A 14,816-nucleotide genomic window follows, 5' to 3' on the forward strand; every position below is an offset into this window, starting at 1 on the left:
CACCAGCTCTACCTTCTGCAGCAGAACTCTTCCTTCCATTCACGGCAAGGCTGCAGGTTCCCTCTTCAGTCTGCTCTGTGTGTTTCTTAGGGAACTTTTCAATGATTTGTCAGTTTTGAGATGTCCTGCCTTCTCTAAGATTGAGTTGTAATGGCAGTACTGCGAATGGGTAGCATATAATCACTAACGAAGAAGAAAGCTGGTGACTTTTTTTGGTAGTTTATGTCCCCTCACTGCTTCAACCTTATCAGCAATTTGTTGGATTGGGTTAAGCTGAACTGGAAAAGTGTGTGGGTAGGAGGGGGTGAGATGTTGCTTATAATAGTTTCTGTGTACATCTGCACCTGCTTACTTTATTTATTATTGTTTTACCCAAAATTGGTGTGTTTACCTACACCTCTTGTAAATTGAAACATCAAAATATTGTTTATAGTAAATGAAATTAAGTAGATTATCAAGTATTCGTGTGTTTTTGGAAAAAATTGTGTTACAATAGGGAAATAAAGGATTACTTTTCAGTCTCTATTTGAGTAGGCTTAGGCTCGAGTACGGGACTGAGAAAGATTTAAGAGGTGTAGTTCAGAAAGAAATCAAACAGAAATTTAGAAAAAGAATTTAATGTATTTATATCTCCATATTTGCCTATATTCTGTCTTTCTTAAAATGTTGGTTTTCCTTTCTTGACTTTTCTCCAAGCTTCATTTTTATTTATTATTTTATTTTTATTTATTATTTTATATAATTTGGTTATTCATGAAGCCTTTAAAAATTGAGATATATTTCACGCATTATAGTATTTGCCCTTTTAAAGTATACAAATGAGTGATTTTAATAAATTCACAAAGGTGTGTAATCATCATTACTATTTAATTCTAGGACATTTTTATTACTCCAAAGAAATCACACGCCCATTGACAGTCACTTTCCATTTTCCCTTCCCTGCAGCCCCTGGCAACCACAAAGTACCTTTGTCTGTGAATTTGTCTATTCTGTATGTTTCCTATAAATGGAATCAAACAATATGTGACCTTTTGTATCTTGTTTCACTTTCAATGTTTATTCATGTTGTAGCATAAATCAGTACTTTGTTCCCTTTTTATGGTCGAATATTCCATTATATGTATATACCACATTTTGTTAATCTAGTCATCAGTTGATGGCCATTGAGTTGTTTCCACTTTTTAGCTATTAAGAATAATGCTGCTGTGAACATTAATGTACAGGTTTTTGTTTGGACATATGCTTTCATGCCTTTGAATATATTTCTAGAAGTGGAATTGCTGTTTCATGTGGTGACTTCATGTTTAACCTTTTGAGGAACTGCCAGACTTTTTTTTCTCAAAGCACTCCATTTTACATTTTCACCAGCAGTGTCTGAGGGTTCCAATTTATCCACATCCTCACCAATACTTGTTATTATCTGTCTTTTTTTTTTTTTTTTCAATTTTTTAAATTTATTGTTTAGAGAGAGAGGAAGGGAGAAGGAGAGAGAGATGGAAACATCATTGAGAGGCTGCCTCCTGCATGCCCTCCACTGGGGATTGGGCCCACAACCTTGGGCATGCGCCCTGACCAGGAATTGAACTGGTGACCTCTTGATGCATGGGTCAATGCCCAACCACTGAGCCGCACCAGCCGGGCTTTTCTGTCTTTTTTATTGTAGCCATCCTCGTGGCTGTGAAGTGGAATCTCATGGTGATTTTGATTAGTATTTCTCTGATGGCTAATGATGTAGAGCATCATCTCATGTGCTTATTGGCCATTTGTCTGTCTTCTTTGGAGAAAAGTCTCTGTAGATCCTTTGTATTTCATTGGGTTGTCTTATTATTGAATTGTAAGAGTTCTTTTTATATTCTGGCTACTAGCCCCTTATCACATATATGATTTGCAAATGTTTTCTCCCATTCTGTGGATTGTCTTCACTTCTTGATAGTGTCCTTTAAAGCACCAGAGTTTTTCACTTTGATGAGGTCCAGTTTATTTTTTCTGTGGTTACTTGTGCTTTTGGTGTCATAGTTAAGAAACTGTTGCCTAATCTAAGATCATCAAGATTTATACCTATGTTTCTTTTTAAGAGTTTTATCATCTTACCTCATAAATTTAGATGTTTCATCTATTTTGAGTTAATTTTTAAAAAATATTTTCATCGACTTTTCTTTTGTTAGAGAGAGAGGAAGGGAGAGGGAGATAGAAGCATCAATGAGAGAGAAACATTGATCGGCTGCCTCCTGCGTGCCCCTACTGGGGATCGAGCCCACAACCCGGGCATGTGCCCTGACCAGGAATTGAACTGGCGACCTCTTGGTGCATGGGTCAGCGCTCAACCACTGAGCCACACCAACCGGGCTTGAGTGAGTTTCTGTATATGGTGTAGGATAAGTTTCCAACTTCATTCTTTTGTTTTTGGATATCGAGTTTGATCTAGCACCATTTGCTGAATGGATCTTATTTTTAATCATCATTTTAGGTCCTTGATCTCATTTAATTATCAGCTCTTTGAGGTTTTTATTGTCATTATTAACTCCATTTTATGGATTTGAAACTGACTCTGAAAAGCTAAGCATCTTGTCCAGGGTCTCATAGCTCAAACCCCAGGTCTTGACTTCAGGCCCTAAAATATAACCACTAAGTGATACTTCCTTTGCTTCTGTAAATATACACACTCTTGGTAAAGTAGGGCTGCTTCTCAGAAATTAAGTGGTTGTTTAGAACATTGTGGAACTAACATTATATGTTTCAAGATCAAAGAAAAGAGAAAGCTCAATGGGGTTTTGAACTTTTATACCAATTCCTACTTTTATCCAGTGATGCCAAATCTCTCCAGGACCCTTAACAAAGGATTTTAGGATTGAATTTTTGTTACCAGCGACTAGAGTAATGCTGATCTTTATAACTTTCTGTGATGATGACAGTGTTTTATGTCTGTGCTCGTGCCTAGTGTGGCTATTGAATACCTGAAGCATGACTCTTGCAAGTGAGGAATAGAATTTTTTTTTATTGCAGTAGAACATATACAACATAAAATTTACTCTCTTAACCATTTATTTTTAAACCCTCACCTGTAGACATGCTTAGAGAGAGGAAGTGAGAGAGAGAGAAGGGGATGTGAGAGAGAAACATTGATCGGTTGCCTTCTATGTATGCCCCTACCTGGGATCGAACCTGCAATTCAGGTATGTACCCCGACTGGGAATTGAACCAGCAATCCTTTGGTGCACAGGATGACGCCCACTGCAGCCGGGCTAACCGTTTTTAAGAGTACAGTTTAGTGATGTTAAGTGTACACACAATGTTGTTAAACCATCACTACCATCCATCTCCAGAACTTTTTCATTTTCCCCAACTGAAACTCTACCCATTAAACAGTAACTCCTCATCCCGCTGGTCCCTGGAAACCACCATTCTACTTTCTGTGTCTATGAACTTGACTACTCTAGGAACTGGGTTTTTTGGCGGGGGGAGGTGTTAAAATTTTTATTTTTTTCAATTACAGTTTACAATTCAATATTATTTTGTATTAGTTTGAGGGGCATAGCATAGTGGTTCTGGAGTCCTAATTTTAGTGAATTTTAATGTAAGTGGTCAGTGCGGGCTTAGAGCCAGGGTGGGCCTGAGAGAGGTGTGCCTCCCACAAAGTTTATGTCCTCTTTCTAACACAGTCTGAGTCTGAGGCGTCTAGGACATGCCCATTTTCCAGGCCTTTGTGGCATATGAGAGCACTGGCCAAGAGAGGGTAACGCGGGGAGGGTAAATGCATGGAGACCCTGACGATTCAGGCTAACAAGGGCATTGCGCTGGAAAGCAAACACTGGATTATTTTTCCAGATGATCAGCTCCAGAATACCTCTACTCTGGATTCCCTGCTTATGACGTGGAATGGTTTTCTGGCCCCTGGGATGGTATGAGAGGTAGTGAACCAGCATTTTTCAGTGTTTTGCACTTACTAAAGGCTGGCCCCTCAGTGAGTGGGGCGACCTAGCTAGCACTCTCCATATTTGGAAAAGTTGATCTGTCTGTGAATCGTAAATCACATTTGAGGTGGAAGTGAAACTCCTTGAATTAACCGCTGTGAACGCGTCTGACCCTCGTTATTGTTTTGTGGTTTTCTCTAGTTCTGGACTTCAGCGATCCCTTCAGCACTGAGGTGAAGCCGAGGATCCTGCTCATGGGCCTGAGGAGAAGTGGCAAGTCATCTATTCAGAAAGTCGTCTTTCACAAAATGTCTCCCAACGAAACACTGTTCTTGGAGAGCACGAATAAGATCTGCCGGGAAGATGTGTCCAACAGCTCCTTCGTGAATTTTCAGATTTGGGACTTCCCAGGACAGATTGACTTTTTTGACCCTACATTTGACTATGAGATGATCTTCCGGGGAACAGGAGCACTGATATTTGTCATAGACTCCCAGGTAAAGCCCAGTCTTGGGTACAGTGGGACAGCAGGCCCCTCTCCCCCTCGCATAGGTAGTTGTTCCCCTGGGTTCAAACAGTTTCCTTTGTGGTGGTTTGAGTTTGGGGTTTGGTTTTTAGAATTGAGAATAGACTTCTCTACCAAATGAGCATTGCTCGGTTGGGGTTCTCAGGGTTTGCAAAGAAGTCTCCCTTCATGCAACCCTGGCCAATACGCGATGATGCAGGGAGCCGTGTAGCTGTGTACCTCTCCGCAAATCCCAGACCTGGGAAACCTCCTGGGTGGAGGGGCCCTCCGTACAGGCCAAAGACAGCAAGTACATGGCCCCCCTCTGATGTTCTCGATAGGGTCTGTGCAAAAAAAAAAAAAAAGTATATAAGTTTACATTTTAAAATGTTTACTATTTCCTATTAAGATAAAGTTTCAAGTATGAAAGGTTTTCTTCTGAATGAAAATTATTGTAATTATTAGTGCACAGTGGTAAAGACAGCTTAACGATTACGTATTTTATAGGTAATTTAAACATAAAAAGTAAATTTTGAGATAATGATCTCTGTTAAGGAGATGGCTATAGTCCCAATTTCATGTATCCAAGCTTGACTAAGATGAGATCCAGCATGGGTTCTATTTTCATTTTTTGTTGGTATAGATGTAAGCACTGAGAAACCTTGTTCACCTAAATAGGTAGATAGAGGGTGGGTTTTGGCATAGCATTCACTCAATTATTTTTATTTTATTTTTTAAATTTTATTTTCTTTATTGATTTTAGAGGGAGAGAAAGGGAGAAGGACAGGGAGCTAGAAACATCAATGAGAGAGAACGTCAGTTGGCTGCCTCCTGCACGCCCCCCACTGGGGATTGGGCCCACAACCTGGGCACGTGCCCTGACCGGGAATCCAACTGGCGACCTCTTGGTGCATGGGTTGACGCTCAACCACTGAGCCACACCAGCTGAGCCATTCACTCAATTATTTAAACTCCTTCCAAGTTATACTCCCTAAATTGCCCAATTTTTTATCACAAAAAGTTATTTTTAGTGTTTACCAATAGACATGCTGATTGGGTCCTCCTCACCTTTCTGAGAGCAAAGAAGTCGGAGCCCTTGGACGTACTGCCCAGGCATTGAGTCGTTCACTTTATCAGTTGCTCGACCAGCCTTCTGAGTGGTCTCTTTGGCACCTGGGATTTTATACCCTGAGCCTTTCCCCTGGTAAGTGGAGCCAAGCCTGTGGTACAGGGGAGGTGGAGAAGGGAAGCAGCGGGACTACCGGTGCACCTGAGGCAGGTCAGTATAGGAAAGAGTACAGGGAGCCGGATTGGGAACCTTGATGCCCTTCGAACTCTCCATGTCCAAGTATCTTAGAAAGTGTCACTGATGCGTGACCAGCCTGGAGGCCCTCCCCAGGGCTCCCTTTTGCAGTTGTGGGGGAATAAAAGGCAACGAGCCTTACAGGAATGCACTATACCAACTCCAAATCTGGGTCCAGACATTTCCCCCAAACTGTGGCCCTACAATGAGACAGGTGGGCTGAGCACACCCAGCCCTTGCAGGAGTATCAGTGTAGTTAGCAGGGAAGGGATATGAAGACTCGATCATAATGGGTCTGAGCCCTCGCTTGGAAAACCGTTTTCTGGGAAGACGGCTTATGCTAGAGAGCATGCACGGAACTAAGTGTTTAATAGAATGACGAAATTTTCAACTAAAGCCTTTTCATTTCGAGCGACTGCACTTTGTACTTCTAGTGTGGCTGTAGGAGCTTGGCCATGTGGTTAGAAAGGGTTCTTTCTTTTCTGCTGGGGCATAGAGGGAGAGACTTCAAATTCCAATGCCCGATCCAGGAACAGTGCCTCCTCCCTTGGACCCATCCAGAAGTGCGTGCTTGTAGGCACCTGCATCAGGTCCAGGGCCTGCTGTCAGTCGCTGCTTTTCTGGCTGTCCCACTTGTAGTGATCTGTTTTCTGGCCCATCTGTGGCCTTGGCAGTATCCCCTGCCTTCCTGTCTCAGGTCTGCCAGCACCATAAATTAGGGAGCCTGGAGCTGGAAAGGAGCAGCCAGTGTACAGGCTGCTGCATGGGAGGTGAGGCTCCAGGGATGTCAACCTTATCTCTTTTCTAAGCTCCATTTTCCCTAAGTCACATGGCCACTGTTTGTGTAGTTGTACTAGGTAGTGGCAGCCTGTGAGTGAGTAGATTCCAACCACATGACTCATCATTTCAAGACAGTGGCTTAGTAAGTAAATACTCACTTCAGTACCATGTTGTGCTGACCTAGCAATTTGCATTTATGGAATTTCAGTTTCCAAAGCAAATCCATCTCGGGTATTTATACGATGGAGCTAAAATAGGTTAAATTACAACCATAATTTGGTTTTAATTCTACCTGCACATGAAATTGGACCTTAAGTTTGGGTTGATAAATGTCTTTTTTGTTTTATTTTGTTTCTCAGTTTTTTTGTTTATTTCTTAGCTGTAAGGCAGAGAAAGGTATACAAATGCTTGCAAAATTCATCTTTTTAAGTTATACTTTTTAAAAAGGGTAGGAAAAACATTGTTGAGACCTGTCATTTACTTAAAAACATATAAAGTAATTAAGTCAGTAGATTCAAAGTCTGTCTAACATACTTTTCTATTGGAAGCAGTCTGTGAAAATCATGTTTGTGGGAATCTGCAAGACAAGCACTAAAATGAGCACACAGTAGGGAAGTATATCAACTGCTCCTGAATATCATTTTCTTTCTTTTTTTTTTTGAATTTATCTTCAGATAGAGTGGGAGGGAGAGAGAGAGAGAGGAACATCGATGTGGGAGAGACACATCGACTGGTTGCCTCCCACATGACCTCAACCTTGGCTGGGGACAAACTGCAAACGAGGTACATGTCCTTAGCGGGAACCAAACCCAAGACTTTGGTCCACAGGCCAAGGCTCTAACCACTGAGCAAACAAGCCAGGGCCATTTTTCTTTATTTCTAAGCAGTGCTCTGTTTGTTGGACACCTCATATTGTTATTTTTTGCTTGTGAATTCCTCACAATCAGAAGATTGAGAGATACATATATCACCAAGGAGAAAATGTGTCCTCACAGAATGTTGTAAAATAAAAGAGAATGAAAGCATTCAGAGTCATTTCTCACGACCTAAATGTGTGATGCCCCCAGCCCCCCAGCTAAGCCCACAGAGTGCAACACACCTCCAGCGCCCCCTCGGCCCCCTGGAGCCATTCCACGTGTGCCTTGGGACACACATCTATAATTCCTAGGTCTAATTTTTTTTTTAATCCTCACCCAAGGACTTTTTTTTTTTTTCATTTATCTTCAGATAAAGCAGGAGGGAGAGGGGGGAAGAGAGAGAGAGAAACATCGATGTGAGAGAGACACATTGACTGGTTGTCACCCACACAACCCCAACCGGGGCTGGGGACAAACTGCAACTGAGGTATGTGCCCTTAGCGGGAACCAAACCCGGGTTTCTCTGGGCCACAGGCCGATGCTCTAACTGCTGAGCCAAACTGGCCAGGGCCCTAGATCTAATTTTTTAGTGAACCAGGCAGTATGTTTTTTCTTTACTTTTATTTGTTATGGAAGATAATAACAAACACAGTAGGAAAAATCATCCACTATCCCTCTGCTCTAATAAACTAAGTATTTCTTCTTTTTAATGTCATTTGTAATTTTTTTTTTTAATTTTTATTGATTTTTGACACAGAGGAAGGGAGAGGGAGAGAGAGAGATAGAAACATCCATGAGAGAGAAACATCGATCAGCTGCCTCCCACATGCCCCCCTACTGGGAGCTGAGCTTGAAACCCAGGCATGTGCCTGACCTGGAATTGAACTGTGACCTCTCGGGTGCATGGTAAGACGCTCAATCCACACAGCCACACTAGCCAGGTTCATTTGTAATTCAAGTAGCTACATATTACTTCATCAGTTAGTTGGTAATCAGACCATTTTATATGCCTGGCAGGGCAGTTAGAATAGCAATTTCTAATCCTTTGAGACTGTGATGCTGTCTTGACATTGGCTAGTTTTGCTCACAGTTCTGTCCCTCTAACTCCCCTCTTGCTTGTGTTAAAGACATAAGCAATGACACTTTTTTTGAGGTTAATATACATACAATAAAGTGCCTTTATTTTAAGTGAATGGTTCATTGAGTTTGACAAATGTATACACCTTGTAGCTACCTCACAATCAAGACGTGTAGACTGTTTCTGCCACCTCAAAGGATACGTTTGTGTTTTTAGTCAGTCCCCACACCCAGCCCAGGCCTGCTAATGTGCTTCCTGTCACCGTAGATCAGTTTGCTTTTCTAGAATTTCATATGTGTGGAACCGTACAGTAATAACTTTAGTTTTTATTCAAAATACTTTAAGGTATTAAAAAAGTACTGCAAATTATTCCTCTAGAATTTTCCCCAAATGCTTAATCTGCTAGTTTATTGTCCAACATTTTCTTTCATTTTAAATGACTCTTAGATTGTGAGAATGAAAACGATTCCATTTGCTGTTTGTCCTTCATAGTTTCTTATTAGTATCTCTACTATTTTGATTTATCTGGAGAGTAGGACCATATTTTTATAAATTTAGTTTGGGGACGAGAATGCCAGAAACATCCCTGGTTTTATTGGCTTTCTGTATTGGTCCGGGTTTGGAGTCAGAATAGGCGGTGAAATGTCCTCTGAATACTGTCTAGCAGATCCCTTTTCTTTTACTGTAAAAATAAGACCTGTTCACACCTTCAATTGGCAATAATTGAGAGATATGACAACACTGAGTGTTGGTGAGGGTCTGGAGCGTCTGGTACTCTTACATATTGTCTAGTCACATTCAAGGTGTTCATTCCTATGACCCAACAGGTCAGCCTTCAGGGTGTGCCCCCAAAACTCACAAACAGACACAAAGATTATCATTGTCTAGAAACATTATCCTTGTCTGTAAACATTCTGAAAGTCTATCAACAGTTGTCAACAGTGATAAATTATAGGCCATCCATATAATGAAATTAAAAAACAATTTTTAAAATTGATTTGAGAGAGAGCGAAACATCAGTGAGAGAGAACATCAGTTGGCTGCCTTCTGCATGTCCCCCACTGAGGATTTGGCCCACAACTCGGGCATGTGCCCTGATCCAGAATTGAACCTGTAACCTCTTGGCGCGTGGGTCGATGCTCAGCTGCTGAGCCACACTGGCCAGGCCATACAGTGACATTCTATAAAGCTGTTAAAAGGAGTTATGCACTTCAGTGTAGGTGAATCTCACTGACATAATGTTGAGTGAGAAAGACAAACCATAATATACATGTAACTTGATATTTTTATGAATTTTAGAACAATGTAATTATGTATGTTGTTTAAGGATAGTTATGTATGTAGTAAGGTATCAAAAGGTGAGTGAATAAACACTAAGCTTGGGATAGTGCCACCTCTGGAGGGGGAGGGCTGAGAGGAGGGGGAGACACACACAGGGCTTCAGTGTCTAATGTTTGATATTTTTTAAGCAAAGAGATGCATATACAGGTGTCATTATAAAGGTTTCATTTGTAGGAAGGAAAAAAAAATAGTATTATGTTATTTGGGGCAATGATTGTAGACCATGGGTCAGCGATCTTTTTCTGTCTTTTTTTTTTTTCTATCTTTACCCGAGGACATTTTTCCATTTTTTGTTCAGATAGAGTGGGAGGGGGAGAGAGGAAGAGAGAGAGAGAGAGAGAGAGAGAGAGAGAGAGAGAGAGAAACATCGACGTGAAAGGGACACATCTAGGGGCTTCCACCCGCACGACTCAACCAGGGCCGGGGACAAACTGCAACCGAGGTACATGCCCCTAGCGGGAACCGAACCCGGGTCTCTCTGGACCACAGGCTGACGCTCTAACTGCTGAGCCAAACCGGCCAGGGCAGCCATCTTTTTCTGTAAAGAGCCAGATGATAAATATTTTAGGCTTTACAGGTTATATCATCTCGGAGGCATTTCCACAGAGGAAAATTTGTAGCATGAAAGCAGCCATAGATACCATGTAGACAAACGAGTGTGGCTGTGTTCCAGTAAAACTGTTTCCAAACAACAGTGTGGGCCCAGTTTGGCTGCTCCAGACCAGTGGTTCTTAAAGTCTTTTCTTCCTGGCTCCTCCCGGTGACCCTTTACCATGTTTTCATCTCCAGTTGTTCATCACAGTTTACTAAAAGACTAGAAAATCTGGGAGGAATTGTATTCCAAGGGAGGCCTTGGGTGACCTTGGTGGATTTTTGATTCACAAATTGCAGCTCTGATCTTTATGACTGTCAAGCTGGTCCTAACTACCTCCAGCGCTGTTTTCTGGCCTTTCTTTTTCATCTCTCTGTTCACAGAGTAAGTTTTCAACTTGAATTCTATGAAACCAACCTTTATTGGGCTTTTGCAAAATATTTTTGGAGATTGTACCCAGATGATTTCCAAATTAAGAATGAATGTGGGAGGGAAAAAAAATGGTTAACTGTGAGGTGAGGTGCTAGATTGGGGGGATCATTTCACAACATACATGTGTATCAAAACATCATGTTGTACCCTTTATTTTTATTTATTTATTTTTTCAGATAGAGTGGGAAGGAGGGAGGGAGGGAGACAGAGAAAGAGAAAGATCAATGCGAGAGAGACACATCGACTGGCTGCCCCCCGCACGACCCCGACCGGGGCCGGGGACCAAACCGCAACCAAGGTACGTGCCCTTGACCAGAACTGACCCCGCGGCTCTTTAGTCCACGGCCGACGCTCCAACCGCTGAGCAAAACCAGCCAGGGCGCGCGGTACCCTGGGGATAGATGCCGTGTCCGTCTGCCAGGCATCCCACGGTGAAGCTGGGGGAAGGGCTCCACGCGAGGCAGCGTGGGGGCTGAGGGGCAGAGCCGCCCTGCTGACAGGACTGCGCTTTGTCCCCAGGACGATTACATGGAAGCCCTGGCCCGGCTGCACCTCACAGTGACCAGGGCCTACAAAGTGAACACCGACATCAACTTCGAGGTGTTTATTCATAAAGTGGATGGTCTGTCAGATGACCACAAAATTGAAACCCAAAGAGATATTCATCAGAGGGCAAATGACGACCTCACAGATGCTGGATTAGAAAAAATTCACCTCAGGTGAGAACAGAAACCCCTCAGGATCACAGTAATGAACGGAAAAAAGCAAATTTGGGGTCCAGAGTCACCACAAGTGCTTTGGCATGGGCAGTGATTGACCTTTTTACCCCGTTTTGTACTGTAGACATTGGAACAGTATTTGGGGAAGCAGGCTTTCCGTGCGCTGACTCTGATCTTTGGGGAAAGCAGTGGGGTTTACAAGCTAAGGGTTCCCCGCTTTGAAAAACACGTGACACAGAATCCATGAGTGTAACCCAGGAAGTTAACTGATGCTGCAGTCTGCAGTTCTTGATAAATAGGATAGTATCGAACTCTGAAGATAATTCAAATAGCAATACTCACAGAGGAGAACCATTTCTCTGTCATTTTGGTTGGGGGTGCTACATGTATCATTGATCTTAGAAACTGGGAAATGAAAAACTTAGATGCTTCAGTATGAATAATCTAACTGTCACCAGCCCATGAGGCATGTGTACGGATGATCCGTAGTGCATTTTTCTCACAGCATGTAAGGAAGCTGCTATGGACACACATGATGCATTTTTTAAAAAATATGGAATGCTTCACAAATTTTCTTGTCATCCTTGTGTAGGGGCATGCTATTCTCTGTATCTTTCATGTTTTAGTATATGTGCTGCCGAAGCGAACCCTACAATGCATTTTTTTAAAAATATGTTTTTATTGATTTCAGAGAGAAGAAGGGAGAGAGAGAGAGAAACATTGATGAGAGAGAAACATTGATCGGCTGTCTCCTGCATGCCCCCTACTGGGGATTGGCCCCCAAACCTGGGCATGTGCCCTGCCCTGGAATTGAATCAGTGACTTCAGTGCATGAAATGATGCTCAATCCACTGAGCCACACCAGCCGGGCTACAGTGCATTTTTTTTAAGCTTTTTTTTTTTTTCTTTTGCATTTTTAAGCTTTCCTGTCCAGCCAGTCAGCAGATAAGAATGGGCACAGCTCTTGTTTTTTGGGTGGTGGGGAAGAATGACCTGTTAAGACATGTTCAGTTTTTTAAAATTTTTATTTATTAATTAAATTATTTTTGTTACAGATGTTTCTCCTTTTTCCCCCCAAGACAGCCTCCTCCATATCCCGCCCCCCTCCCTCCAAGCATCACTGTTCATGTCCATTGGTTACACATACATGCATATAAGTTCTTTGGTTTATATCACCCCTCCCCCACCCACCTCTGAAGTCTGTCAGTCTGAACTGTACTCCTTTCTATGTCTCTGGGTCTATTTTCTTCATCAGCTTTTTTTGTTCATTATATTCCACAAATAAGTGAGATCATGTGGTATTAAGACATTCAGTTTTTATAAAACCAAGGCTGTTTCGAATCCTGAAGGGCTAGAACGTGTGTGAGGAGTGTAGCTACAGAAGGCAGGGTACTGGTGTTAGGCCAGAGCCTAAGCAGTCTCTTCCTCAGTCAAGGGGAAAACGTGATGAAATATTGTTTCCTCTTTCAGCTTTTATCTGACAAGCATATATGATCATTCAATATTTGAAGCTTTTAGCAAAGTGGTTCAGAAATTAATTCCACAACTCCCCACCCTGGAGAATTTGCTAAACATCTTTATCTCAGTAAGTAAATAATATCATCCTACTTGTGTCATTTGCGGAATTTAAGAATAATATTGCAATAGTGAAAACTACCTTGTTTCTACTTACTCTTACAGCATTTCAAGATCATTGAAGTATTACTTTTGGAGGTTGCTTCTGCAGGTTGTTTACTTGGGTCCTTTAAAATTTAACTCCCAAAATGAATTCTTGTACTTCTCTGGTAAATTGGAGTGTTTATTCAAACTAGGCAGTCATTCAGTGTTAACAGAGCCCTACCAGAGGTAGGGAGCATAAAAGTTGGTTTGGCGATAAGACACACAGTTAAGACCGAATGATGTGCTGGCTGAATGAGTCCTATAAACTACCAGCTAATTGAAGCAGACCTGTTGGTTGTGATTACATTAATTCTCACTGCACAATTTGCATTTGCTTGTTCAGATTTCTTAAATTTATTAGTGTTTTTACTTGGCCACCACTCAGCTTGTTTACCTACAGTAAATAATTTATGATAATCAATTCCACTTTCATTTCCTATGCAAGTCCATTATAAAGAAGTATATGACAATGAGGTCTAAATTGTAATAAAATGGAAGAACCTAAAATCTTAGTGACTTAACTTTTGCTTGTACATTTTTTACATAGAGGATGGCATATAGTTTTATGTAACTGTGACCTGGTCTGAAATCAGCTGTTGCTTTAAGTCAGCATCTTCTTTTTGTTTTGTTTCAGAATTCTGGAATTGAAAAGGCATTTCTATTTGATGTGGTCAGTAAAATTTATATTGCAACTGATAGTACCCCGGTAGATATGCAGACCTATGAGCTCTGCTGTGATATGATCGATGTGGTTATTGACATCTCTTGTATTTATGGGTAAGTGTAAAACATTGTTAAAGGCTACAATCAAGTGATTCTTCTCTTTCATAACCTTTGAGGCATTTTGCATTTACTTATTTGATTTTAATACTTTTTTTTAAGTGACAGATCTGTAATTAAATACACCATTTAGCATTCAATAATAAATAACAAATAATTATTGAGGAAATTCCTGGTGTTATGCTAATAATCTCATTGCATCCATTATATTATTTAATTCTCTATTCCATGAGGCAGGAATTACTATCCCACTTTAAAGACGGGAAAACTGAGGTTCACACTGGTTAAGTTTCTAATCTTTGCTCACACTGTCAATAAGGGACGAAACTAGAATTTGAACTCAAGCCTAACTGATTCCTGGGATTTGTCTACTGAAAATCTGTCATCATATCATAATGTCTTACATATTTCGGAGAGACTAATAGGATCCTTGACCTCTAAAGAAATATCTCATATTAACAACAGTTCTATTATCTTCTTCATTACAGGAGATGACTACTGGGTTGTTTTTAAATATAATTTTATTTTTTATTATTATTCAATTACAATAGACATTCAATATTATATTAGTTTCAGGTGTACAGCATTTCAGTGGTTAGACATTTATATAAGTTACGAAATGATCCCTCCAGTAATATCTTTTTTGATTGTCTTTTATTGTGGGCAGCAGAGAATTTTAAAACTAAGCAAACAACATTGCTTGTTTATTAGTATGGTCTTACATTCTTAGAAAGCAATACTTTTTGTACACTTAAAATCATATAAAGTACACAAGGAGGGAGGAAAGTTGATTGTGTTACCAGACATATAAAAAATTTCACATAATTATAAGTTTGCTGAATGGGTGTCATACCGGATG

At 41.0% G+C, this 14,816-nt stretch overlaps 1 protein-coding gene and 1 pseudogene across 2 annotated transcripts in view; one reads left to right on the plus strand and one right to left on the minus strand.

The window, feature by feature from the left end:
• Window positions 1-14,816, plus strand: part of RRAGD (Ras related GTP binding D) — a 42,000-nt gene that overhangs the window by 12,897 nt on the left and 14,287 nt on the right. For both annotated transcript variants that reach the window (XM_036248822.1, XM_036248823.1), the window contains exons 2-5: window positions 4,113-4,408; window positions 11,319-11,518; window positions 12,989-13,103; window positions 13,812-13,954. In XM_036248822.1, coding sequence (XP_036104715.1) covers window positions 4,113-4,408; window positions 11,319-11,518; window positions 12,989-13,103; window positions 13,812-13,954 — 754 coding nt within the window. The remainder of the gene's footprint in view (window positions 1-4,112; window positions 4,409-11,318; window positions 11,519-12,988; window positions 13,104-13,811; window positions 13,955-14,816) is intronic.
• LOC118622073 lies at window positions 12,066-12,166 on the minus strand (annotated as a pseudogene).

The sequence above is a fragment of the Molossus molossus genome, unplaced genomic scaffold (genome assembly GCF_014108415.1).
Source record: "Molossus molossus isolate mMolMol1 unplaced genomic scaffold, mMolMol1.p scaffold_m16_p_8, whole genome shotgun sequence".
Taxonomy (NCBI): Eukaryota; Metazoa; Chordata; class Mammalia; order Chiroptera; family Molossidae; genus Molossus; species Molossus molossus.